At 38.8% G+C, this 26,313-nt stretch overlaps 1 protein-coding gene across 1 annotated transcript in view; it reads right to left on the reverse strand.

Annotated features, from left to right (window-relative positions):
• LOC129500976 (contactin-associated protein-like 3) overlaps positions 1 to 26,313 on the reverse strand; it is a 186,778-nt gene that overhangs the window by 6,459 nt on the left and 154,006 nt on the right. The window contains exons 16-21 of the mRNA XM_055311909.1: positions 19,663 to 19,833; positions 18,517 to 18,735; positions 16,091 to 16,330; positions 15,315 to 15,545; positions 13,963 to 14,096; positions 13,047 to 13,134 (exon numbers count right to left, since the gene is read on the reverse strand). Coding sequence (XP_055167884.1) covers positions 13,047 to 13,134; positions 13,963 to 14,096; positions 15,315 to 15,545; positions 16,091 to 16,330; positions 18,517 to 18,735; positions 19,663 to 19,833 — 1,083 coding nt within the window. The remainder of the gene's footprint in view (positions 1 to 13,046; positions 13,135 to 13,962; positions 14,097 to 15,314; positions 15,546 to 16,090; positions 16,331 to 18,516; positions 18,736 to 19,662; positions 19,834 to 26,313) is intronic.

Below are 26,313 nucleotides of genomic sequence, written 5' to 3' on the forward strand. Positions count from 1 at the left end.
TTGCTGATCCTTAAGTTCGCCCTGAGAACCTCAGCTGTGATTCAGTCTCTCTTGATTCTATACTTAAAGTCTTTGAGGATAATCTTTATTTTCCTTTGAGTTGGAATTTTTGAGGGGTACTGCTCTTTTGGCTTCCATTTCCTGATAATATAAGTAACTAGAAATAGTTTTGGTTGGATATGGATAATCTAAGACATATATGCTAGACGCTGTGAAAAAGAGCTATTTTTTTTTCTTATACATATAAAGAAGAGCCAGGGCTTAGCGCAAGATTTAATGGCTTGTCCCTCACTTCCTGCCAGTAAGCAGGTGGTGCAGGCTTTCGGATGAGAGCGTTTGAACTCTGAAGCCAGCGTGCATGACCGTACAGTCAGCCAGCCTCACCTGGGGCATCAGTTATAGGTCATTCTCTGTAGACCCTCTGTTGCTTTCACGTAACAGGTGGCAGGTTCCTTATTCTTGCCTCCCCCCTCGCCCTCACCTACCCTAGGGTCTGTTACACGGGACACAGGCGATATATGTTTTATAGTCAAAGAATCAACTTGGTCCTATTACTGCCCTTCTCTGAGTACTTTGGCTGTTGAAACTTTTTAAAAAGTGGCACTCTTGAGAAGTGGGCTGAGGAAGACAGAGGTCCCAGCTTGTTAAAAGAGACTACTTGCCTTGGCCCAAGCTAAAAGGCACTTCCATGGCTGGCTGCCATATTATGCCACTGAGTTATATTGAACGTCATGGTAATTAAAGACCTCCTCATTGTCACTAACATTAAGCAACACACCCTGAAGCTTCTACTTGAAGGGTGACAACATATGACACCCCAAAATAGGCTACTTTGGCAAAAGGATTTTTGGGGGCTAACAGTACTTGAAAAACCACAGGTGCAAGGTACCTGGGTGGCTTGAGCATCTGCCTTCGGCTCAGGGCATGATCCCGGGGTCCTGGGATCGAGTCCCCCATCGGGCTCCCCACAGGGAGTCTGCTTCTCTCTCTGCCTGTGTCTCTGCCTCTCTCTTTGTGTCTCTCATGAATAAATAAATAAAATGTTCAGAAAAAGAAAAGAAAAGAAAAACCACAGGTGCAAGAAGGGCACTCTGACTTCCCCTCTTTTCTTCCCAAAAGCAGGAGATAAACACCTGTGGCAAAGCTGCCCACCCTGTACCAGGAGGAAAGAAACTTTCTAGTCATCAGAGAAGAAGGGTTAAGCTGGAGAAACCTGCACTTAAAACCTTGTTAATGTAACTCTTCAACCCCTTAGCTTCCTGGTACCTTTAATTACTCGGCACAATTACTGCCCTGTGTTCCATCCAGCATATTCACACTATCTGCTTTTCGGGTCTTCATTTTCCTATGGAGCTCCATGTACATTTAAAAATCTATATGCTTTCCCCTTGTTAATCTATCTTCGATCAATTTAATGTTCCGGCCTGGCCATAGACTCTAAGAGGGGAGATGGAAAGTTTCACCTCCAGATAAACTCATGGGGTGGATTTCTTCAATCTTATTACATGTCTCACCCTTTTTCCTATTAAACTTCATCTTGCTATTTCAGTCTGTCAATCTTGAAAGCCAAATCTTTTGTATCCTTGCTCCTTCTGGTTTGGAAAAGAGCCATGTTTTTAAGAAAAATGATCTAACTTTGAGACTTCTAATAAATGCACCGGGAGCTGCATGGCCTTACAAAATTCTGTTCAGTAATGTTAAAACTGCAAAAGTAAGTGCTATGTAAAAGACCTCTAAAAGCAACTAAAATTAGAGGCATGTTTACATTGTTATAATCATAATAAACAACTCTCTGAAATAGCTATCTGGTCAGTTTGATTATATGAGGCATCAAGGAGCTTTATATATGGCAGATTTCAGGTAGATTCTTATAGTGAAGTATAGAGAGCTTGAGACAAGTCAATTAAATGATTGTTTTAAATTAAAAGAGTTCTTTTGGGGCTCCTCAGTGGCTCAGGGGGTTAAGCATCTACCTTAGGCTCAGCTCATGATACTGGGGTCTTGGGATTGAGTCCATTTGGTTCCCTGCTCAGGAGGGAGTCTGCTTCTCCCTCTTCCTGTACCCTCCGTGCCCCCCCCCACTACAGCTTGTGCTCACACTCTCTCTCTCTCATATAAATGAATACAATATTTAAAAAATAATAAAAAATAAAAGAGTTGTTTAAAGATGATTTTTTTTTTTTTTTGCATTCAGACAATGTATTTTCCCTAAAGAAAGGCATCCTTGCTTGAATATACTTGAGAGAATGTCAAGGAGAACTGACATGGGAAAACACTACAATAGCAACATAGGACTTCTGCAACACTAAAATACTAAAAAAAAAAAAAAAAAAACAAAAAAAAAAAACAACAAAACCAAAAAACACTACTGGCCGATGAAAAGTCTCAGCTGCTGAGCAAAAAAGAGGATCTGGACAGCACTTCCTTTCCCTGTCAAAGCCTGACACTAGCACTACCAGGCTAGGGTAACAGAACAAACCTTGGGCAGACATTTATCTGAATTAATTAGACTAATTTTGTAGAATTTATTTTATAAAGATAAATTTAAAATGTCTGTAGGCAGTGCTATTACTCAAGAAAGAAACATCAGTAGAACATGATATTGCAGTATGTTTTCGTGTATTTCAAGAATTTGTACTTGACACTTATACATATTTGTAGACTGTGGGTAAGGACATGTGTGGGTGGATTTATGTGCCCACATAGCCTATTATTAATCATGCAGTCGTAGCTGTGACTATATATGCTTGTTGGGTGTCAATATACATTGAGAGGTTTACTGCTCACTGTTTTCTGTTGCCTTCATATTTTTTATCCTGAGGTCATGGTCATGATTCATTTTTTGACTGGAATAATTCTTTAGTATTTTCCTCAGATGGGATGCATGGTCAATTATTTAATCTCAATCCTACCTTGTTACCCAAAATACGTTTTTGTAATCATGTCAGATACATTATATATTAGATGCTTGTGTTGTAGCTCATTTTTCAGCAGTGTTAACGATAATCCACATCATTTTTTTTTATCCCACTGTAACAAATGAGAAGTTGGATGATGATGCCACAATCATTGTTTTTTCATTGTAGTAACTTCTGTCTAGAAAGTTTGGAAGATTTTCTCTGTGGGTTTTGCAATTCAGAAATATTCCCAGCTGTAAGACTTTTCTCATCAGAATGGATGTATTCTTTCAATCTGCAACTCAGGTTTTCCTTTAGCTCAGATAATTATTTTTTAATGCATAATTTTGTCTTTGCTTCTAATTCTGTTTCTGCATCTCTGATTATTCATGTTAGGTTTTCTTTTATTTTCCCTCCTAATTTCTCTCTCTTAATCCTTTTGCTCTGTGGTTTAAGACAGTCCATCTCTATAATATTCTGGGCTAGTGTTTAAGGATAACCAGTGATGATTCCTTCTTTCAGATGACCCAGTGAAATCTTGAAAAATCATGTTACTTTAACTCCCAGAGTTTGTGTGTGCCTATGTGACTTTTTTTAAATTTCCTTGAGTGCTAGTTCTATCCTAGCTGTCTTCTGTCTTCTTTAATAGCTCTATTTTGATGTGAGAGTTTTATTTGTTGTTTTAATCTTCCTCCCCATCTCCTTGGGGGTGACATTATTATTTTTTACTTGTTTATTTATTGATCTGCCAATGAGGGCTCCATGGTTGGGGATCTTATATGATATGCAGGTCCTTGAAAGGTGAAGGTTACAGCTTTTTCTGTCCGCCTCCACCACTGCACCCCAGAAGTGGACCTGTAGGCTGACCCTCTAACCTCAAACAAAGTGTAGGAAGAAGTCTTTCCCTCACCCTCACCACTGTAGAAAGAATATGGTGCAATCATCCAGCCCATCCTCCACTCCATGAGGGGTACTGAGGATGGACACAACCACGCTGATTCCAATCTTCCCTTTGGATGAATTCTTTGCAAGCCAGGCTTTCCTGAGGATCCAGGCTTCTCACTCCCACTCTGGGACTCTGCCAGGGCAAATCCCCATCCCATCCCTCTCATTCACACCTTCCTGCCCCTTCTGTCAGCTGGGATGGCCTCCAGTTCCTCTTCTCAAGGCACAAGCACAATGAATTGGTGGTGGAAGCAAGTGTTATGGTACAAGCTGTCATTTCTCAGAACCAGGTCTGTACAATGTTAGCAGCAGAATTAATAGAACTGTGTTTAGAAAAGATGATGAATGCAAATCTATCTTCCCTATGGACCTGACTCCTGAAATTCCATTCTTAAGGTTCCTTCCTTATGGATCAAAAATTTTTTTCCTTTAAAATGTAAAGAAAGGGGCACCTGGGTGGCTCAGTCAGTTAAGCATCTGCCTTTGGCTCAGGTCATGATTCCAGGGTCCTGGGATGGAGGCCATGTCAGGCTCCCTGCTCAGTGGGGAGTCTGCTTCTCCCTCTGCCCCCTCCTCTGGCTCTCTCTCTCTCTCTCTCAAATAAATAAATAAAACCTTTTTTTAAAAATAAAGAAAATGTAAAGAAAAAGTGAGGGAAACCTTAAGAAAATAGCTATGCATTATTAGAAATTTATATATTGAGGTGAATATGTTTGGTCAGCTCCGGCTCAACAACACAGATATATTAACAGGAAGTAAGAGTACAAGTGCAGTTTAATACTAGGTAAGGAGGGGATGAGAATGTGATTTGACTGTGGCCATGATGCAAAGTAACATGTAAGAAAAAAAAAATGGGCTAAGGTTTGAGGATAAAGTTCACTTCCTTTGTAATTATTATTATTTTTTTACTTCCTTTGTAATTATGAGTAGAACTCTAAATCACTTTCAGTAAAAACAGATTCAATCTTTTTTTTTTTTTCACTTAAAAAAATATCCATGGTAGGAAATCTTGAAAGCACAATCAAATTTATGGCAATTCAGGACATAAACAATCTCAACTGTCTCAGACATTGGGTAGTACTGCCCTTAAGACACATCACCAGGGTTGTACATTCCAATACGTGGGATGATTTCCGCTTTTGTGAATAACAAGCATTTTAACAAAAAATCCACAAGAGAAAGGAAGAACTAAACAATTAAAATGAGTGTGGAGAGCTCTCTGCTATCTACAATGAGCAGTGCTTCTGGAAGGCAAGGGCAGTAAACACTGGAGAAGGAGCACTGCCAGAGGCTCTCATCAGCAAGAAACATCAGGAAACAAAGTGAGTGGTGCATGGAATTGCAGGAAGCAGTGAAGAACATCAGAAAGTGTAAACATGGATAAAGTGAAGTGAACACTGACTATTTTAAGCAACAACAATAATGACGTTTTCCAAAAAAAAAAATGTTCAAAGGTATAATACGTGACAACAAATGTGTCATTGTGTGGTAAATCAAGGATACATAATCTAATCCTAAAAGTAACTGATAATAATAGAAGGAGGTATAACTATAATTTAGGAGACTAGTAGCCTCAAAGACAATCCTGCTGCCCATCAACGTGAGAATAAACAAACACATACTCAAGCCATAAGGGACTACACAGCAAAGACAATGAATGAACTTCTCTGTACATGCGACAGCATGAATCAAGGTTTAAAAACACCTGGTGAATGAAAGCAGCTCAATCGAATCGACCACCTGCTATTTATTTTGGAATTGCTAAAACAGCAGAGTGAGCTTCTTAAAATTCTAGATAAACGACTAATTAGAAAACAAGTAGTAGACCAACTTTTCCAGTCTGTCTTTCAAACAATTCAGAGCTGGAGGGACCTGATTTTCAGAGTGAGAAAGAAGTGAATTAGTTATTCCCTCTTCCCCAAAATACATGCCCACCACACACTAAATATCCTCGCTCTTGCAACTAACGCCTGAGAAGAAATCAGGGCTAGTAATTTGGGACCATAAGCCCTTTGAACAAGCACTGCCAGTAGATACCCAACTGGAAGAGTAGTCTTCAGTAAATAACATCAACTCTTGGTGTGATGACATGTGAGCGGTCTCTGCCACCCTTTCACCCCAACAAGGGGCTACCATCAGAACTCTACATAATTGCTGCTCTTAGCTTCTTGGTCCTTTCAAAATTGTGCAGCGGCCTCTCTCTCCCCGATGTGGCCTTGCTCTGTCTCAGCCCTGACCCTGGCCCCTCCAGTTCTCTACCCCTAATCTCCCATCACACCTTGTTCTTGAATAAACTCATTCTCACTTCAGAATAAACGGTCAATTATGGCTCATCACTCACCTCTCCCCACTGTATGTACAGAAGAGGCATTGGCAAAAGACATAAATCTCTAATTGATTTTTTTTCTTATTATTGAGATACAATTCATACACCTTAGAACTCACCATTTTAAAGTATACAATTTGGGGCAGGGGGGTTGTATATTTACAAAATTATAAAACCATTACCAGTATCCACTTGCAGAATCTTTCTATCACTGCAAAAGCAACCCAGTACACATTAAGGCACCACATCCCATTCCTACCCATCTCCAGCCCTGGGCAAACCTAAACTACTTTCCGTTTCTATAGATTTGCCTATTCTGAATATTTCATACAAAATCATACACCACGTGCCTTTTTGTGTTTATCTTTTTTCACTTAGCGTAACGTTTTCAAGATTCATGAATATTGTATCATGTGTTGGTACTTCAATAGTTTTTATGGTCAATATTTCCTTGTATATATACCACTTCTGTTTACCTATTCCTTAATCAATGGTCACTGGGTTTATTCCCACTTTGCGTTACTAGTGGACAATTCTGCTATGGTGGTTTGTGTACACCTTTTGTGTCTAGACATAGTTTTTAATCCTCTTAGGTATATACCTAAGTGGAGTGATCATATAGTAACTACATTTAACTTTCTTACAAACATTTCTTACGTAACATTTAACTTTCAAGCAAACTGTCAAACTATTTTTTCCACATGGCTGCACCATTTTACATTCCCATCACCAATGCACAAGAGTTCAAATTTCACCACATCCTCCACAACACTTGTTATTCTCTCTCTCTCTCTCTCTCTCTTTTTTTAAAGATTTATTTGAGAGTGAGAGAGAGTGAGCTATAGGGAGGAGCAGAGGGAGAGAGAGAGAGAGAGAAGCAGATGCCCAATACAGGACTCGATCCCAGGACCCTGGGATCATGACCTAAGCCTAAGGCAGATGCTTAACTGATTGAGTCACTCAGGCCACCCCTGTTACTGTCTTTTTCATCACAGCCATCCTATTGGGTGTGAAATGATATCTTGTGGTTTGACTTGCATTTCCTTGATGGCTAATGATTTTGAGCATCTTTTCATATTGGTCATTGGTATATCTTCTTTGAAGAAATGTCTTTGATTTTGATCTTTGACCAGATCTTTTGACCATTTTAAAATTGAGTTGTCTTTTTGTTTAGTTGTAGGAGCTCTTTATATACCCTGTACAAAAGTTCCTTATGAGATGCATGACTTGCAAATGTTTTTCCTCATTCTGTGGATTGTCTTTTTACCTTCTTGGTAATGTGTTTTGAAACAGCGGTTTTAATTTTGATGAAGGCTGACTTATCTATTTTCCATTTTTTGCTTGTGCTTTTGAGAAACCATGATCTACTCCAAGGCTTTTGAGAAGCCTTAATTAAGAAACCATTGCCTAGCCCAAGGTCACAAAAATGCACAAGTGTAGTTTGATCTAAGATTTTTATAGTTTTAGCTCCCACATTTAGGGGTATCATCCATTTTGAGTTAATTTTTGTAAATGATGTGAGGTAGAAGTCAACATTGCTTTTTTAACTTGTAAGATCCAGTAAGCTCAGTACCATTTGTTTAAGAGACTGTTCTAGGCAGCCCTGATGGCCTGGCGGTTTGGCGCCACCTTCAGCCTGGGGTGTGATCCTGGGGACCCGGGATGGGATCCCAAGTCGGGCTCCCTGCATGGAGCCTGCTTCTCCCTCTGCCTGTGTCTCTGCCTCTCTCTCTCTCTCTCTCTCTCTCTCTCTCTCTGTCATGAATGAATAAATGGAATCTTTAAAAAAAAAAGAGAGAGAGAGAAAGAGAGAGAGAAAGAGACTGTTCTTCCTTTGAATGGACCTGGCAGCAATGTCAAACATAGTTTTACTTCTTGACACTCAATCTATTCCATTGGTCAGTATGTCTGCCCTTTGCCAATACCAGATGGTTTTGATTATCACAGCCTTGTACCAAGTTTTAAAATTATGGATAAGATCTCCAACTTCCTTCTTCTTTTTCAAGAGTGTTTTGGCTATTTGGAGTCCCTTGCATTTCCATAATGCATTTTGGGATCAACTGGCTAATTTCCACAAAAAGGTCATTTGGATTTTGATTGGAATTGTGTTGAATCTGTAGATCAATTTGGGGAGCACTGCCGTCTTAGCAATATTAAAACTTCTAATCCATGAACATGGATATGGATGTCTTTCTATTTATGTAAGTCTTTCATAATTTCTTCCAACAATGTTTCACAGTTACCAGTGTATGTGTCTTATACCTGTATTATTCAAGTTATTCCAAAGTATTTTATTTATTTATTTTTTGGTGCTATTTTAAATGGAATTTACATTTCGGTCTTTATTTCATTTTTGTATGGTTCATTGCTAGTATAGAGAAACACAATAAATTTCTGTGTATTGATGTTAGATCCCTGACCAAACTTTGTAGTAGCTCTAATAGCTTTTCTCATGGATTCCTTACAAGATCATGTTCTCTACAAAAAGAGATAGTTTTACTTCTTCTTTTTTATTCTGGATACTTTTTACTTTTTTTCTTGCCTAATAACCCTCAGTCAAACCTGTACTACAGTCTTGAACAAAAGTGGTGAAAGTGGACATCTGTATCTTATTCCTGATCCTAGGGAAAGACTTCCATTTTTTTTTCAAGACTTCCATTATTTTACCATTAAGTATAATGTTACCTGTGGGGTTTTTGTAGATGTCTTTTTTCACGTGAGGAAGTTTCTTTCTATTCCTAGTTTGTATTTTTATTATGAAACCAGTGTGAATTTTTTTTCTCAAATGCTTTTCCTGTGTCTATTGAGGTAACCATGTGGTTTTTGTCCTTTATTCAATTGATACGGCTTATTGCATTGATTGCTTTTTATCTGTTGAACCAACCTTAACTTCCTAGGATAAATCTTACTTGGTCATAGTGTATAACAGTTTTTATTTGTTACTGGATTAGATTTGCTAACATTTTTTTAAGGATCTTTGCATTTATATTCATATTGCTGAAATTTTATCAACTATTTTGTGTCTTCTACTCCATGACTTTCCTCCTGAATGTGATGAATTCTTAGGCAGAGCATAGCAAAGACAACATATGTCACATAAGTCAATGGATTTTTTTTTTAAATATCTAAACTGTGGTCTGTCCATGCAGGTATTACCATGCAGTAGGTAATTTCCACAAATTATTTATTATCCAATTCTCATAGATGGAGCTCCATTTCAACATATGATCCTTCAGTGGATTTCCTTTCCCCATGTAGAAAATTGACCCACTAACATTTATCTGCATGACTATATTGACTTGAATTACATTCAACCTATTGTATTCTTTCTCAGGAGGAACTTGAAATAAATTGAAAGCTAAATTATTTTTTAAAATAAAGGCACATCTTTATTCTGCACACTTTAAAATAGATTTACGTTTTGATATTTGGGGAATTTTTGCTGTTGTTTTTTAATGCACAAAAGACAAAATCAACAGAATCCTATTTATACAAAAGTCATTAGAGAAATAAAATTTAGTAAAAATGCTAGGGCACCTTAGTGGGTTGTTGTATTTTAAAGCTCTCATACTTTAGGATTGATTATAGGCCAAATTCAAGTCAAGACTAGATAGGAAATTAGAAACCTAACAATTTGCATTTAAACTAGGATTTTACTAAAATTATTTTATAGTAACTGGGAATACTTAACCTGATTGGTCATCATTACCAAGACCACTGAAGAATGGGAAGACCAAGAGCTAATTTAGAAGAGTTAATTTAGATGATCCTGAACCATTTTTTTCCAAAGCACATTAGGGTAAATTATAATAATGATAAATTCAATTAGTCGTGAACATTCTTTTATTGTTTATATTCCCTATTATATTGTGAGTGCTTTGAGGGCAGGTACAGTGTGTTTTGTTGCTAGGCATTCAAATTGTCCAGTGAAGTACAAGTGGACATTAGAGCCAAAGCTTTTTTAGTGAGTGGATAGCTCAGAGAGTCAAAGTAGATAACAAAAAATAAGTACTGGGTAGCTTGCCATAGTTTGGGACAACTTTCTTTGGAAAATTAATGGCTCCTTTTAGCCAATCTGTTAGTCTGTTTTACAATGTTTATGAAAGGAAGCTCAGCTTATATTCCCCAAATCTGAACACAAGACGGTAGTCTTCTCATAGTTATTAACTGGTCTGAAAATGGCAGCAAAATTGGAACAGAAGCCACCCACCCTGAAATAAAGTTATCTAAAACATGAAAAGTTTTATTAGCCTTTGATCAAGATGCGTACCTCTAGGTACAGATGAAATGAATATTTATAATTTTATTAGACTCAATTGCTTCAGGCGATAAACTTCATTGCTGAGTTTCAACTTTAATTTTTATAGCCTGAGAGAGATGCTTTTGAATATACCGTTCTTGAATAGAAACGTTAACATCTTCGATTCCGTGCTATTGCCCTTTATGTATTAACTTGTAGGAAAATAAAAATGTATATGATAAAATGTATTATTCTCTTCTTTTATGAAAATGATTCCCTTTATATAATGCAGTTTAGTTATTAAATCAATGTCCATAATCTATGGCTTATTTTTTTCAGATGATAAATTGAAAGCCAAATTATTTTTTAAAATATTCCTTTGTCAACATCACACTTCCTGATGGGAACTTTCTCCCTGGAGTCATGTGCACTTCTGAACATGCTTCATCTGTTCTATCAGAAGCTGGAGTCACTGAGGGTAGGAAGTTATGTGTGGTGTGTTCATTTTGTTCCTTGACCCTATCTGTCCTATGGCTGGAAAAGGATGCACACAGACACCACTCCAGCCAGGAAGGAGGGATGAGAGACTTCTGGGGGCAGACAGAGCCATCAACTCCATTCACAGACTACAGGACTGTATGGAAGTGGAGCCTTCAGACTTGCACACCCCAAGACGATCAATTACTCTGTTCAAACCGAGGATAGCAACTATCCATCGGGCCAGAGAGTGGAGCTCAGTACCAGATAAAAAGGGAGAAAATTCTTTTCTGCTTGGATGTTAAAAACAATTATGATACTGTTCAGCTGAGAGCCGAGGATGGGGTTTCATCCCACTGTTCTGTGAAACTCAATGTGAGCTTTGAATTTTTAGGAATTTTATTACTCCCTCTGGCTAAATGTATACTCTTATTCTCATGGGTGAAAGCCAAAGGAGGAGCTTATTTCTTTCCAGTGTTTCCAGTTCTTGTGGTTTTCTATCCTATGCCACTGTTCTAAATAGAATTAAGAAAAAATCTACTGGGCGTTGTATATAAGAGATGAATCACTAAATTCTACACCCGAAATTAATATTACACTGTACATTAGCCAACTAGAATTTAAATAAAAACATGAAAAAAAGTAGAATAGAAAATCCACTAATGTCCTGAAAACATGGATGTCCAAAAATGCCTAGAAAACATATCCAAAGTCACACAGCAGAGCCTGAGATAGTCCCTTCTCCAATGGGCTACAAGAGCTAGAAACATCTCCCAGCGCACAAGGGGAAACAATTGTTCTCGTTTTTCTTTCTGTGTTAACTGCTCAGTGACTATTCTGCACGTTCCCAGGACACTGGAACAGTGAGCCACATGAAATCATGTACAATGCAAGCTGCCTTTCTGACAACACACCGTTGAGGCCAATTCTTTATCCCCATTTAAGGCATGATTAGAAAGCAGGACCACCACTTCAGCCTGAAGTTGCTATTCATTATATGATGCTAAAACTATATTTTCACAGCAAAGAAATCGGGTACCCTCCTTAACCAGCTTAATCTGTATCTGTAACTTTGCATGACCAACATGGAGCTTTTGGTTACACTGTACCATTTAACGTTAGGCACTTGTTTTTACCATTTACTAGGGATTTGTGACATTTCCTCTGAAAAATAAGAACTCAAAATTGTATTGCCCGTCATCTTTTAAAAAAAAAAAAAACGCAATAGTTTTAATAGTTACTGTGCTTCTCACCATATTTTGAATATCCATTCATGTGCTGCCTCTAAATCTCCGAAGTTTGGGATGTTATATATGTGTGGAGTGGAGGAAATGATCAAAGAATCATTGTATAATTGGCTGAAAAGGTAATAAAGACTCCATGGATTAATCTAGGACTAAACAGAGCCAGATGGGTGTCACATACCAGAGCAGGAATAATAAACATAAAAATCCTCATAAGAGGATTTCTTCCAAATGACTTTAAATATCGGTAACACGTACAGTTTATATATAAATGATCAAAAAAGATACCTTTCAAAATTTATTTTTATTTCAATTTAATTCTTGGTAACAAGGGGAAATATAAAGGCCTGAATAATTTGATGCCTAACTAGTATAGTATGCTTTTACTCCGGTACTTTTATGGAGAACAACTCAGAGTCATAAAGAGTGTATGTGGGATCTTCAGGCTGTGACTCTCCAGGAGTAGCTGGGAGCACTGAACACATCACTTGCTAAGAGAAAAGTCTTTTCTCTTCTTCTTGCAAATGTAAATCTATATTTATCATTAAATGATTTCTGCATTTGATCCCTGATTAATATATAATTTGTGAACATGATACCTGCTTTGATTTTACCTTTCCTCAATTGTTAGAAAAATACCAAGTTGCATTCTGCTTGATTGCCAAGTGAGAGGGTAAGTGTGGAGGCACTTCTCGGGGATCACCCTTGCTCATGCAGATGGCCCTTACTCATGATTACAGGTGCACTCAGACAAAAGAACAGCTTCTACCTTGATTGTCACTCACTGGGAAACCATGAATATGACAAGGAGCTTCCTTCAGTATGATGAACGCTTCCTGTGTTTGCAACCTAACACTTCTGATCCATGTCATGGAGTAGTGGGGTGGTGGGGCAGGGATGCCCTTTCTGCCACTTACCTAAAATTGTCCCCAACATGAGGGATTTGACAGCGTTGAATTCTGTCCCTGACGACAGGATGACTTGTCTCCTTGCATTCTGGTTAACCTATTAAATGTTTCACGAGAAGCAAACATCAAAATGGTGAGCAATTTTGTTGATAAGAGAATGGGAATCAAAGGGAGACCAAGAACAATGGTAAAAATGAGCCACATATTCAAGCTATCACAAAGGTTAAAGGAGAAAACTGTTTTATAAGAATTCCTATAATGCCTCAGATTTCACACCACCCCATTGCCTATTCTTTTCCCTCTACTTGTCTTCATGGTTTAAGAGTCTATAATTGGTACGATCCACAAAGAGATGCAATAAGCTATTTCAAACCTTCAAGTTTTTACCTATTCCAAATAGAAATTAGTAACACGAGCAGAAAAAGGTATTATTCGCACGGATTCAATATATAAAGGTTATTCTTCAAAACCCAGTGACAATGAATAATTTAAACACTGATGCTTTTTAAAAAAGTATTCCCACTTTAAGCAAAATCTTGCTTTTTCCCTTGTGTTTACATTTCTGCAGCCCTCACTTATTTTGTAGTCGGATGGGAATAGGTTCCCATCAGAATAGCTCCAATAATTACCGTGAGAAGCCAGACAGCATTCCCCTACCAATGAGGACAGCTTGGCATTTTAAGTGGTCAAATATTAATCATAACTTTGTCAACCTCTTGCTACACAAACAGACAAACAAAAGGGACATTGCAAAACAAAACACTGTGACATTATCTGTCCCCGAGACTCTATGGGAAGCCTGTGTTGACTGGGTATCCCATTTCCTACGTCTCTTTCTAGGATTTATGATCCAAGTTTTGCTGGAGGTCACACACTGAGGGCCACAGGATTGCTTACTGTTGCTGTTGTGGATCTACCCTCTTACCTCTACAGAGACCACCGCGGCTTCTCGGTGAATCTTCACCTGGTGAAGCTGCCCATCAGCAAGGTTTTTAAAACCAAAGTTAAAAACATCAGGTTCATGGTGCTTGTCCAATTTATACCTGATCTGCAAACTTCCTAAGAAAGACAAAAATGACTTTTTTAACTAAGGTGGAATTTTATAAAAAATGGTCAATGCAGGTTGTAAAGCACATTTTGTTTTTTGTTTATTTAATATAATTTGAATTTGTTGAGCATTTGCTTAAGGACACCAGTTAGTCCCTTTCCCTGGAAGGGTGACCATTCATTCATGTGCTATTCTGGGGCTGAATGCAGAATCCAATTATGCTCTTTTAAAAGTCAAGACCAAATCGTTTTTTTCCAAGCTCTTCCATTTTCCTGAACTCAAGGAAAGAGTCTAAGTGAAGCATATGAGAACTCTGAGCTAGGCTCGAAGTTAATTATTCATGTGGTATTCATAGTATTAAATGGTAAAACCTCAAGCAATATTGCATTAACATTCGGTTTCTATAAGCATCACTTCTTTTAATGTGACTTATTTTAATGCATTTTAATGTATTGCTGACATTTGCATAATGAATTTTTTTCACACAACCAGATTTTTTTTTCCTAATGTTTCTGCCATAATCAAGAGACAGAGGACAAATGATTTGCTCCAATACCTAAATCTCCTGGTGTCCTTCACAAATGTGCCCCCTATCCCATCACTCCCATACTGCCTGTGATAGATCTTCCAGAGGTTAAGTTTCTGCCCTTCCTCTCTGCGAAGCAGGGTTAAAATTTGGTCTTGGTTTTCCATCTGGAACAGTCCTGGAAAACCCCTGGTGGCCACGGGATGTGTGCCTTTCATCCCACTTGTCTTTGTATGTGACATGAATGACTTCTCAACCACTGATGGGTAAAGAACAATTATAGTCATCTGATGCCTATGAATGTTGGAGTTTATACAGTTTAATATACTTCTTTACTGAGAAGAAGGAGGAAATATTTTCCTTGGACAAAATGAGATATCTTGTTTCAAAGTGAATTGCAAAACTAATTTATTCATGTACAGAAGGAAAGACCTCCCAGAATAGCAAGAAGCATAGCTGCACATCAAATACATAAAATGATCAAACTTTCATGGGAGAAATGTATCTTAAATGTAATCACTGAAATGTTAACTTTAGTGATAAACACTTGAGGTTATCATGAAAAATAAACCACTCCTAAGAGAACGAGAATGGCAAGCCTTGAAATTGTGTTTCCTTTTTGTAGTTTAACCTAAAAGGCCCATCTCATTATGGTCTTGATTTTCTAATTCAGTATCTTTGTTTTCAGGGTCCCAACACTCACCATTGGGGGCAAGGATAACGGACAGGTACTCCTCATAGAAGGAGCTCACATAGAGGAGTAAGCTGGGCGTCCCTGTGGTCCGGAAGCTCAGTGTGGCTATTTCGCCGGCCAGTGTCAGATCCTCATGAAACAGAGCTGCAAAGGAGCTGGAGTTCTTATTGAAGGTGTAATTAGAATGTTCTTGAAAGTTGTAGATAACTGACGAGCCAGTTCCAAAATATGCAGAAATCTCTGGAATGACACTCATTTTTGTCATATTAACGCTATGTCAATGCAAGGCTCTTCTCTATGTATATTTATACAGTATCTCCAACCCTTAAATATCTCAAGAGAGAAAACAATGATGTCACGTTTTTCTAGGTTGTTTACAATTTAAAAATATTTCAGATTAAAGAAATAATAAAGCATGGATTGAAAAGATAACTTATCCCCATGCATATTCCTATAACATAGGACTAACAATATTTTATTATTGCCCGCAAAATACTTCATTTACACAGCATTCAATGCCAAGTGTAAACGTATGCTTCGAGTTATAGTTCTTCCCAATGTTGCTTCGATGATACCAGCTCCAACATAAGTAGTCAAGAGCTTCTCAAGAAGAGAATCATACCTCTTTCCAACATAAATGGTCAAATTTGGGACAGAAACAACTCTAGCTAATCACAGAGAACCGCCTTAGCCTTTCTTTACGGGGTCAAACACCAGAAACACAAGGCACCCAGCAAAATGATGTGCCTTCCTCTCCCCATCCTGCTCATGGAGGACACACTCACCGCTCTCGCAGAAGGGCCCCTCATATGCAGAGAAGGCACAGTCGCAAGCCACACCCCTGGGCTTCTCTCTACATCTCCCTCCATTGCGACACAGGTGTTCGTAGCTGCTGCAGTGTCCTGGGCACCCCGGCTCCACACCTGGTGTCATCGTGGCCCTTTCTTCCAGATCCAGGGCCAGCCCATTCAACCGCAGTGACCGAATGCACCCCAGGAAGCCTCTCTGTCTGGTGGCCGTCCCGCCTACAAGGGAAACACTGCAATCGCAAATGTGCTCCTGGGAGTCTTCAACCCCAACGTCCAACTGAGGCCACACCGATGTCAAAAAAGTGACCTGTTTAAAGGTTTATGAACAAATACAAGTTTGAAAACATAAGCTGCTATCACAGAAAGCATCAGTGAACAATAGTGAGTAAGCCATTCACAAAGCCACTTTTGAAGTTGACCTTGGTAAATATTTATTCTGAAAATACTTCTTTAAGTTATATTTAGAAAGACTCCTACGTTTTTACATCGATTGCTTCACATGCAAGAAAGACCATCTCACCTTTTTGAAGTATATAAACTGTGAGTCACACAGTAAAGTTACATAGTTGAAAATTTTTGCAATATAATATATATCACATAATATACAAATGTATATATATTATATATTTAATATATAATATTCATTATAGTTTCTATATGTATGTGTTATATATATTCTGTTACACATTTGTTTTATATATATATATAACAAATTATATATGTAATACTAGGGGGATCCCTGGGTGGCGCAGCGGTTTAGCGCCTGCCTTTGGCCCAGGGCACGATCCTGGAGACTCAGGATCGAATCCCACATCGGGCTCCCACTGCATGGAGCCTGCCTCTCCCTCTGCCTGTGTCTCTGCCTCTCTCTTTCTGTGTGTGACTATCATGAATAAATAAATAAAATCTTTAAAAAAAATATATATGTAATACTAGCCTTTCTTAGACACGCTTCCCATAACACCACTGAAGAAAGGAATTGAGAAGTTGGCAAAGAAAGAGCAGGGAGAGGGATGATATGAAAACCTAGGTCCTCAGGCCAGCCTCGCTCCAGCCTGCCTGCTCTGAGGTCACATAGGGCAATAGTAACTGAGCACTGGGTAGGCTCTGTGTATTTCTATCCTGTCTCACACCAGCCTATTCTCAAATCTTGGAGTGTAGGGGTTTGCTGAAAACAGAGTTGAGGTTCATTCCCAGAGATTCTGACTCAGTGGGCCTGGGGTATGTACCCCAGATCAGAACTTTCCTCTAGCTTCCCAGACTCTGGAAATACCATTTCAGTGAAGATATTAATTCTAGGTAGATGTTCATGCAAACTGTGTTCCTAGAAATTCCATTAATTAATCCTCAGGATTACAAAGCAGAAAATAAAATTATTTAATCTGATTCACAGTTTCATGACTTAATGTGAAGCCTACTCATAAGAACTGTGCTTGAAGCAGAGTTTTATGGTGCCATGGGTTATAACACACACACACACTCCCTGCATAGCACTAGCCACCAGATGCTGTAGGTACCCCCTGCAAAAGCAGACTGTATGCTAATCTGTGATTTATATCAGGTTTTAATTGGACTGCATCTTTATTTACCTGAAAATGCATGAGAAATGGCCACCTAAGAGCTCCTTCATTGATCTGCTTGGTTTCCAAATTAGAATAGAGTTGTCTGAAAAGTAATGTAGCAAAACTTATCTTTCTTTTTGAGAAAAAGACAAAATTATTTTTTTTAAAAAAAAGAAGCAAGTAAATGGAAAGGAAGGCTTCCACTACCCAGAGCTTTAATCTTTAAAGAACAGGCAGCGAGAATAAAGAGTCAGCTGGGTTCTGAACCCAGGTTTTGCAAGGACTGAACCACAGAGGAGGGAGGCACTGAGCAGGTGCGGCTGGCACTGGTCCCGAGGGGCACAGCCACACGCATCTCCTAGGGTCTGTGTTTGAGGGGACACTGGAGAAATCTGTCACAGTTACGTGGCAGGTTCTCCAACTTCACTGAGAGGTGAAGCGGGAGAACTAGGTGAAGATTGCTAATTGCTTTATAAGTGGTATTGATAAGAAGTAATTAAAACAAACGCAGGTCATCGATGCTATTGAGTGCAAGCCTGGGAGTCAGCCCATCAGGAATCGGATTCTTTCTATTTGAGTTTCTAGACTAAGTCACTTGATCTCTCTGAACCTCCATGACCTCGTCTGTGACCTCGTCTGTGAACTGGGAAATCTACAGAAACAAGAATCAGTAGCAATATTCTAAGGAAACCGTATTCCCAACCATCTCTGGCAAGGGAGGCCAAGGGTCGAGGGAGCCGGCGGTACACGTGCGGACCGAGGCAGCGCACACCTGTCACCAGCGTCTGCTCTGGGCCCGTGGCCAGCCGCGCAGCTCAGCGGGAAACCACGCGCACTCACCCACGAAGAGCTGGCTGTTGAGCTGCAGGCGGGCGTGCCCGTCAGTGGGCGCGGGCTGGGTCCTGGTGGGCAGCTGATCCACTTGAAGCGATGCTTCCTTCACGTTCCTCTCTGCCCTCACGTGGTGCCACCGATCGTCGTTAAAGGGAGTGGGTGACCGCACTGTGACCTCACAACGTCCGTTCCCCACATCAAAGGAGAAGGTCACTTCTGCAGGAGCTGCAAGTACAGATAGGAGACTAGCTCGGTTCATGCACAGGGGAGGAAAGTCAGCCTTGGTAGGCAGGAGGGAAATGACAGGCTCCTTAGGAAAGTCGACCGTGACATCGATGCAGACGAATGTCACTCTGAGCTGGGTAGGAGGGCAAAATAAATGTGTAGCCTGGAGGAAGAAAAACATAGCCATTTTAACATATTCCTCCTCAGAGCTTACTCTTCATCTTGCTCAACTCTAAGCAGTAGAGATAATTCCTTAAGAGAAGAAAACCGACATGTGATCTGGTTTGGTGTATATGTGAGATTTTATTTAAAGGTGGTTTAAATCTTCGTATACTTTATTTTAAAAGACCTCCATGAAATTTTGAAGTAAGGATTTGAGCCTTGCATATGTGCACAAGCAATGGGACTAGGCAATTAAATGAAATGATTCTGCAATTTAGTGAGCAAGTTATTGGACCAGTTTGGTTTAGAGTGTCCCGATTGCACACAGAGTTAGCACAGCACAGAATTGGGCAGACTGCTGTGTTTCATGAATCACTGTTTTACTCTTTATTTAAATAATGATTCAAAATAATAGAACTTTAGGGGTGCCTGGGTGGTGCAGCCGGTTAGGCGTTCTACTCTTGGTATGGGCTCACCTTGTGACCTCAGGGTCATGAGATCAAGCCCCGCATCAGGGTCCGTGCTCAGTGCCGAAGTCTGCTTAAGACTCTCTCTTTCCCTCTTCCTCTGCCCCTTCCTCCTCCCCCTTATCCTGCATGCTCTCTTTCTATATCAAATAAATAAATGTTTAAAAAAAGAACTTTAATATTTACTAGAGAAACACAAGTGACAAAGAAAGCATGGCAGCACTTTGGGAGTTTGGTTCCCAAAAGGGTTCTTGTTAAGCACTGAACACCTGCTGGCTTTGTGCAGGGGGCGACTCACCCTGCAGCTCTAGCCTGATGAAGTCTGTAATCCCCAGGTTCTCAACAAACACCCCAGAAGGAGCTGTCGTCTTAAAAAAGAAAGACACGTCAGCACTGAGCTCTCCACGGAACGTAGGGAAATGAAGGTATGAAGTCTCGGTATTGAAAGAAGCGGAATTCCAAAATGAATCTGTTTCCAAAAAGAAAAAAAAAAAAGACAGTGACAATAACAATGAAATGGAGTAACAACCGTATTTTGTATTTCTAGCATTTTTTTAAACTATTAAGTGCATTCATGGCAAGCCTTCATTTGGGGGTTCTTCCAAACATACAGCCACAATGTGAATATTCAGATACTGACTCTTCGAAGGATTAAGATTCTGGACTGCAAGGCTGCAACTGAGTGGAGAGATAATTATTGGACATGCCCTGTGTTTTTTTAGAAAACAATATTATTTAATGATTGTTGTAGAATAAAATTGACTTTTGGGGGATGTATGGTTACATGAATTGTAATACATGCATGGATTTGTATAACTGTCACCAAAATCAGGATAAAGGACAATTCTATCTCCCCCAAAACTCCCTTTTGCAATTCCCTTATAGTCACGTCACCCTTCTGCCCCAGGCCCTGCCAACCATGATCTATAGCTGTGCCTTTTCCAGGTGTCATATAAATGGAGCCATGCAGGATGTAACCTTTTGAGATTGGCTTCTTTCACTCAAGGTAAAGCCTTTGAGATTCATTCAGGTTGTCACAAGTTATTGCTGCTCTGTAGTATTCCATCATACGGATGGGGCCGACATTTCTTCATCCACATCTGAGAATGTCAATGTCATTTCCAGATTTGGTCATTTACAAACAGAGCTGCTTATAAACATTTGTGCCGATCACACCTGTATTTGTGAATAGTTTTCTTTCTTGCTTTCCAAACTGGATGCACTTATTTCCTTCCTTACATTTACTGGCTAGGACTTCTAGCATGATTGAAGTTGTATAACAGAAGTGGCAAGATTGAGTATCTTTATCTTGTTCCCAGTCTTAGGGGAAAAAAATTCAGTTTTTCATCAAGAATTATGATGCTAGCTGTTCTGTATATAGGCACCCTTTGTTAGGATGAAGAAGTTCCCTTTTATTCATAGTTTGCTAAGAATTTTATTGTGAATGCTATCTGATCTAAATTTATTATCCTGTTAATTCATAATATAGTTATGATAATTCAAATGATCATGTTCATATCAACTGATGCAGAAAAAACATCTGGTGTGATTTTTCTTCTTTAAACTGTTAATACGATCGATGACATTGACTGATTTCAAATATAGTCAACACTTGAACAACAAAGGGGTTAGAGGCAGACCTTTGCACAGTTGAAAACCCATGTGTCACATCTAACCCTCCAAAAACTTAACTACTAATAGCCTACTGTTGACTGAAAGCCTTACTGATAACATTAACACTTGATTAAAACACACTTTGTATGTTATATGTATTATACACCGTATTCTTTTAGTAAAGTGAGCTGACGAAAACAAAGTGTTATTAAGAAAGTCACAGGGAAGAGAAAATACATTTACGGACCTGTGCTGTATTTATTGAAAAAAAAAATCTGCCCATAAGTGGACCTGCACTGTTCCAGGGTCTACTACACTCAATCAGCCTTGCATCTTGGGATAAACCCCAGTTGGTCATGTTGTATTATTCTTTTAAATATTTTTTAAAATATTTTGCTAATGAGTTTTTGTTGTTGTTGTTGAGGATTTTTGCATATATGTCCATGATGATATTGTCCATAGTTCTCTCTTTTCTTTTTTTTTGCATTTTCTTTGTCTAGTTTGGGGATCAGGACAATGTTGGCCCTCATAAAATGTTGGGAAGAATTTCCTCTTCTGAAAGAGATTGTGAGTTGAGATATTTTTCTTTCAGAATACAAGAACTTAATGCTATTAATACCCCTCTAAGCATGGCCATAACTGTTTCCCACCATTTTCGATATGTTGGTCAATATATTTTATAATGTCTGTTGAGACCTCCTTGACTCTTATTATTTAACAGTTTGGTGTTTAATTTCTAAGTATTTGGAAACTTCCTCACTCTCTTTGTTATTTGTTTCTAGTTTGATTAATTTATGTCAGAGAATGTACTTTGTTTTTTTTTTAATTTTTGAAAATCTATTTTATTAGTTTTTAGATACTATAGATTTACATACAATAAAATGTACCCTTTTAAGTATTATATTTTATTTTTTATTGGAGTTCAATTTGCCAACATATACCATAACACCTAGTGCTCATCTCACCAAGTGCCCCCCTCAGTGCCCATCACCCAGTCACCCCAAACCCCCACCCACCTCCCCTTCCACTACCCCTTGTTCATTTCCCAGAGTTAGGTGTCTCTCATGTTTTGTCACCCTCACTGATATTTTCACTCTTTTAGAGAATGTATTTTGTATGATTTATTTGATATGTGCTAAAGTTTGCTTTATGACACAGAATATGGTGTATCCATGTGCATTTGAATAGAATGTGTATTTTGCTGTTGGTAGGATGTTCAGTAAATGTCAATTAGATTCTGTTGACTGGTGGTGACATTCAAGTTTTCTGTACAGACTTTGCTTGTTTTCCCTCTATTATTTCCAAAGGTTAATGAGAGAGGAGGATTCTCTACTTATGAAGTTGTCTACTTTCCCTTTCCATTCTTTTAGTTGTTGCTTTATGTATTTTGAAACTCAGTTATTAGCAAACACATTTAAGATCCTCATGTCTTCCTAATCACCTTTTTATCTATTCATTTTCTATGCTTTCAAGCAAAGAGTTTAATACAGAAACTCCAGTTTTCTTTTAATTAGTGTTTGTGTAGTGAATCTTTTCCTGCACCTCTTTTTAAACTTATGATATCATTATATTTGAAGTGAGTTTCTTGTACACGGTACATAGTTGAGTCATAGCAATCTGTCCTTTAATTGGTGTGTTTAGACCAATCACTGAATACAAATGTTGACAAGTTGAATTTAGTTCTATCATTTTTTTAATTTTTTCTTGTTTGTTAATTCTTTTTGTTCTTCTGTTTCTCCTTTTCTATCACCTTTTGGGTTATTTAAACATTCATTAGTATTCTATTTTTATTTGTCTATAGTAGTTCCTTGATCAGTTATTTTTAGGAATGACTATATATACCTACCTTTTCACATCTGCTCAGGATCTACATTTTAACCACTTTGTCTTATATGTCAAAATCTCACTAATAATTCTGGCATTTTACCCAGTCCCCTTTATTTATTGTTGCCAAATGTATTACGTTTATACAAATTAAAAACCCTATGAAATTATGTTGTATTTTTTCCTTTCAACCCACAGATATATTTAAAATAAAGGAGAATAGTCTATTACATGTACCCCAATATTTACCATTTCTAAAGCTGATTTGCTATTGCCGATGTCCCAAATTTCCTTCTGATATCATTTCCCTGCTGTCTGAATCTTCCTTTAGAAAGCCTTTTAGAGTGTCTTCTGGTAATGAATGCTTTTAGCTTTCCTTCATCTGAGAATTTCTTTATTTTTACTTTCATCCCCGAAGGAGATTTTTTGTTGAATGTAGAATTCTGGACTGACAATTCTTTACTTTTAAGGTGTGAGAAATGTTTTGCCACTTCCTTCTGGCTTCCATATTTCTAATGAGAAAGTCACTGCCATTTGAGTAGGTATTCACCTGGAGATGATGCAGAATTCTTCTCTCTGGCTGATTTCAAAACATCTCTCATTGTCTTTGTTTTCAGTTTGATTATGATGTGTCTGGATATGAATTTCTTTGAGTTTATCCTGTTTCAAGTTCATTCAACATCTCAAGTCTGTCTTTTGCCAAACTTGGACATTTTTCAGCCATTATTTTTTTCAAATACTTTTTTCAGCACCACACTATTCGGTCTACTTCTGGATGTTCAATAACATGAATGTTAGATCTTTTGTTGTTGATTCCGGTTCCCTGAGGCCTTGTTCATTTTTAGATTTTTTTTTTCTTTTGATCAGATTGAGTCATTCCTATGTTTAAGGCCATTGACTGTCTCATCTCAGATCTGCTATTTGGCCCACCCAGGGCATCTTTTATTTTGGTCCTGTATTTTTCAGTTCTAAAGTTTTCATTTAGCTCTTTATATATCCTATTTCTTTGGTGAAATGTTCTTTTGCTATTTGCTACCAGAGTGTTTATGATTACTTGTTAGAGTTCTTATGTAATCGCTGTTAATTGGTTGATTCTAACCTCTGTGTGATATTTGTATTAGTATCTGTTGATTATATTTTCCTCAGCCAGCTTAGATTTTTCTAAGTTCTTTGCACTAATTTTGGATTATTTCCTAGATATTTTAAATATTATACTAATAAACTCTGGGCTTTATTTTAAATTTTGTGGAGCAATGTTGATTTTATATATATATATATATATATATATATATATATATACACACACAAATTTTATTTTTTGTTTTTTATTTATTTAGCTTTTTTTTTTTTTTTTTTGGCAGTTGGCCTGGTTAGGATCCGGCCATGCATTGCAATCTACAGTCCAGTTTTCAAAGTCTTTGCAGTACTACTCAGACTGGCCTCACTCATGCACCACCCAGTGGCCAGACTTGGTGGCAGCCTCCTGGCTCCATTCTCAACGTCTTGGGTCTACAATTAGGATCAGATTCCATGCACATGTTGCTCTGAGGTGAGCCCAGGACTTCATAAGCAACATATAGCATGCTTTCCTGAACAGTTGCCTCCCCTGGTCCCCTGGTCTCCCTTTTTAATCACAGAACCAGAAAACAGGCTCTATTTAGACTGTTCTCTTGTGTTCTCCTATGCACTTGGGCAACTATACCAAGTCCATTGTCAAACAATGGGTAACTGGAAAAAGAAAACAAAACTAGGAGGAGTCTTTCCACCATCTCTGAGTCACTGCTGCCCTATTTAGTGCCAAAGGCCCCTTCGGAAGTTTTGGCTCTTTTGAGCTCCCAGGGCAGCTTCTGCTGCTATTGCCATGGGTCTGCCTGGGGCCTGGGGCTCAGAAAACATAAAAAAGAGAAGGAAATGGGATCCTGCATTCACTGAAGGTTAGTATTTCTCTGTTCTCTCTCTCTCAGCCAGGGCTAGAGGGCTTCTCCTGGAACCTCTCTGTCTGTGATCCAGTGCCCACATCTCGGTTGGCCAACAGATACTGGAGGATAAAGTAAATGGTGCATTCTCATTTTTCTTCCTCACTACTATTTGCTTTCCAGAGTCCTGACATAACCCCTCAGGCATTCCATCCAGGTTTTATAAGTGGACTCAGTAGGAGAGATCAGGTGGGCATGCTCACTTTATCTTATCCAGAAACAGAGCCGTGGTCTGCAGTTTAATGTCATGAGGGGGAAAAAATCAACGCTTCATACTATCCTCAGTCAAGGCACGTTAATATGTTCTTTACATTTTGACCATCCACATCTCAATATTTTTGTTATCTGAAGTAGGAAACTCTTACTTTTTCTCAATAACAAGGTTCAGGAATGCCAGGGTTTCTTCACATGGCAGGATCTCCTGTGGGTTGCTGCTCTATGGGCTCAGAGGGCAGCATGGCCACCGTAGCCTCGGTGGATATTGCACTTTGGCCTCTCCTCTGATACCAGTGCCCTTGCAGAGTTTGGGGCAGAGGACTGACATGACATGACTTATCCCTCTGGCTGTTATGTGAAGTATCAGCTTAATGGGCAGAGGAAGCAGTAGGCAGGCCAGTTAAGCCACAGCAACAATTCAGGTGCTAGTGGTCATGGAAGTGGATTCTGGGTTTGTTTTTGAAGTTAGAAGCAATAGGATTTGTGGATGAATTATATGTGTGTGAAAAGAGGAAAGAAGTTACGAATGACTGTCACGTTCTCAGTCTAAGCAAAAGGAAGAATGGAGTTGCCATGCTCTGAGTTGGGGAGGGCTGTGGTAGAAACATTTTTTCCCCTTATTTTTGATAAACTGATTTTGAAATGCCTGCTGAAAGACAAGCAGAGATACAGAATAACCAGCTGGAGGCTGGAGTTGGGAGTTCAGGGAGACTGGGCTTGAGGTATAGATGGTGGAATAATTGACATCAATGTGGTATTTAAAGCCACAAGCCTTTTGGGAACAGCTCGCCACTGGAGAGCAGAGAGAAGGAGGGCTAAGAATTCAAGTTTGGGCCACCCCAACATGATGCCACTGGCAAGGGGTAAGAAAAAGAAGGAAAACCAGAATTATGTGGTAATCTGGTAGCCAAGTAAAGACGTGAATCAAAGAGTGAAATCAAGAGAGGAGACCAAAGTGGCTGACAGGTCAACTCAGAGGACACCTGAGAATAAAATTTGGCTTTAGTAATATCGAGGTCTCATCGATGAGCTAGAAAGAACTGTTTCTTGGGAGTGATGGATCAGAAAGGGAGTTAGAAAGAGGTAAATTAAAGGTAGAACTGATCTGTTTCATTTCAGTTAGTCTGCAAGAAGGTGGGATACAAAAGAAATCCAGATGCAATTGGAGGGATAAGCAGAGTGAAGACCACTGAGGTTTGCAGAATGGCCACAAGGTATGAACAGGTCCACTGGATTGGTTCGGTCACCTTATTTCTCATTATCTTACCACTTTTAGGCATCTCAGCACCCAGCCAATACTTATACTTAGTAGGCTAATA

Source organism: Nyctereutes procyonoides, unplaced genomic scaffold, assembly GCF_905146905.1.
Source record: "Nyctereutes procyonoides isolate TBG_1078 unplaced genomic scaffold, NYPRO_anot_genome, whole genome shotgun sequence".
NCBI classification, from domain to species: Eukaryota; Metazoa; Chordata; class Mammalia; order Carnivora; family Canidae; genus Nyctereutes; species Nyctereutes procyonoides.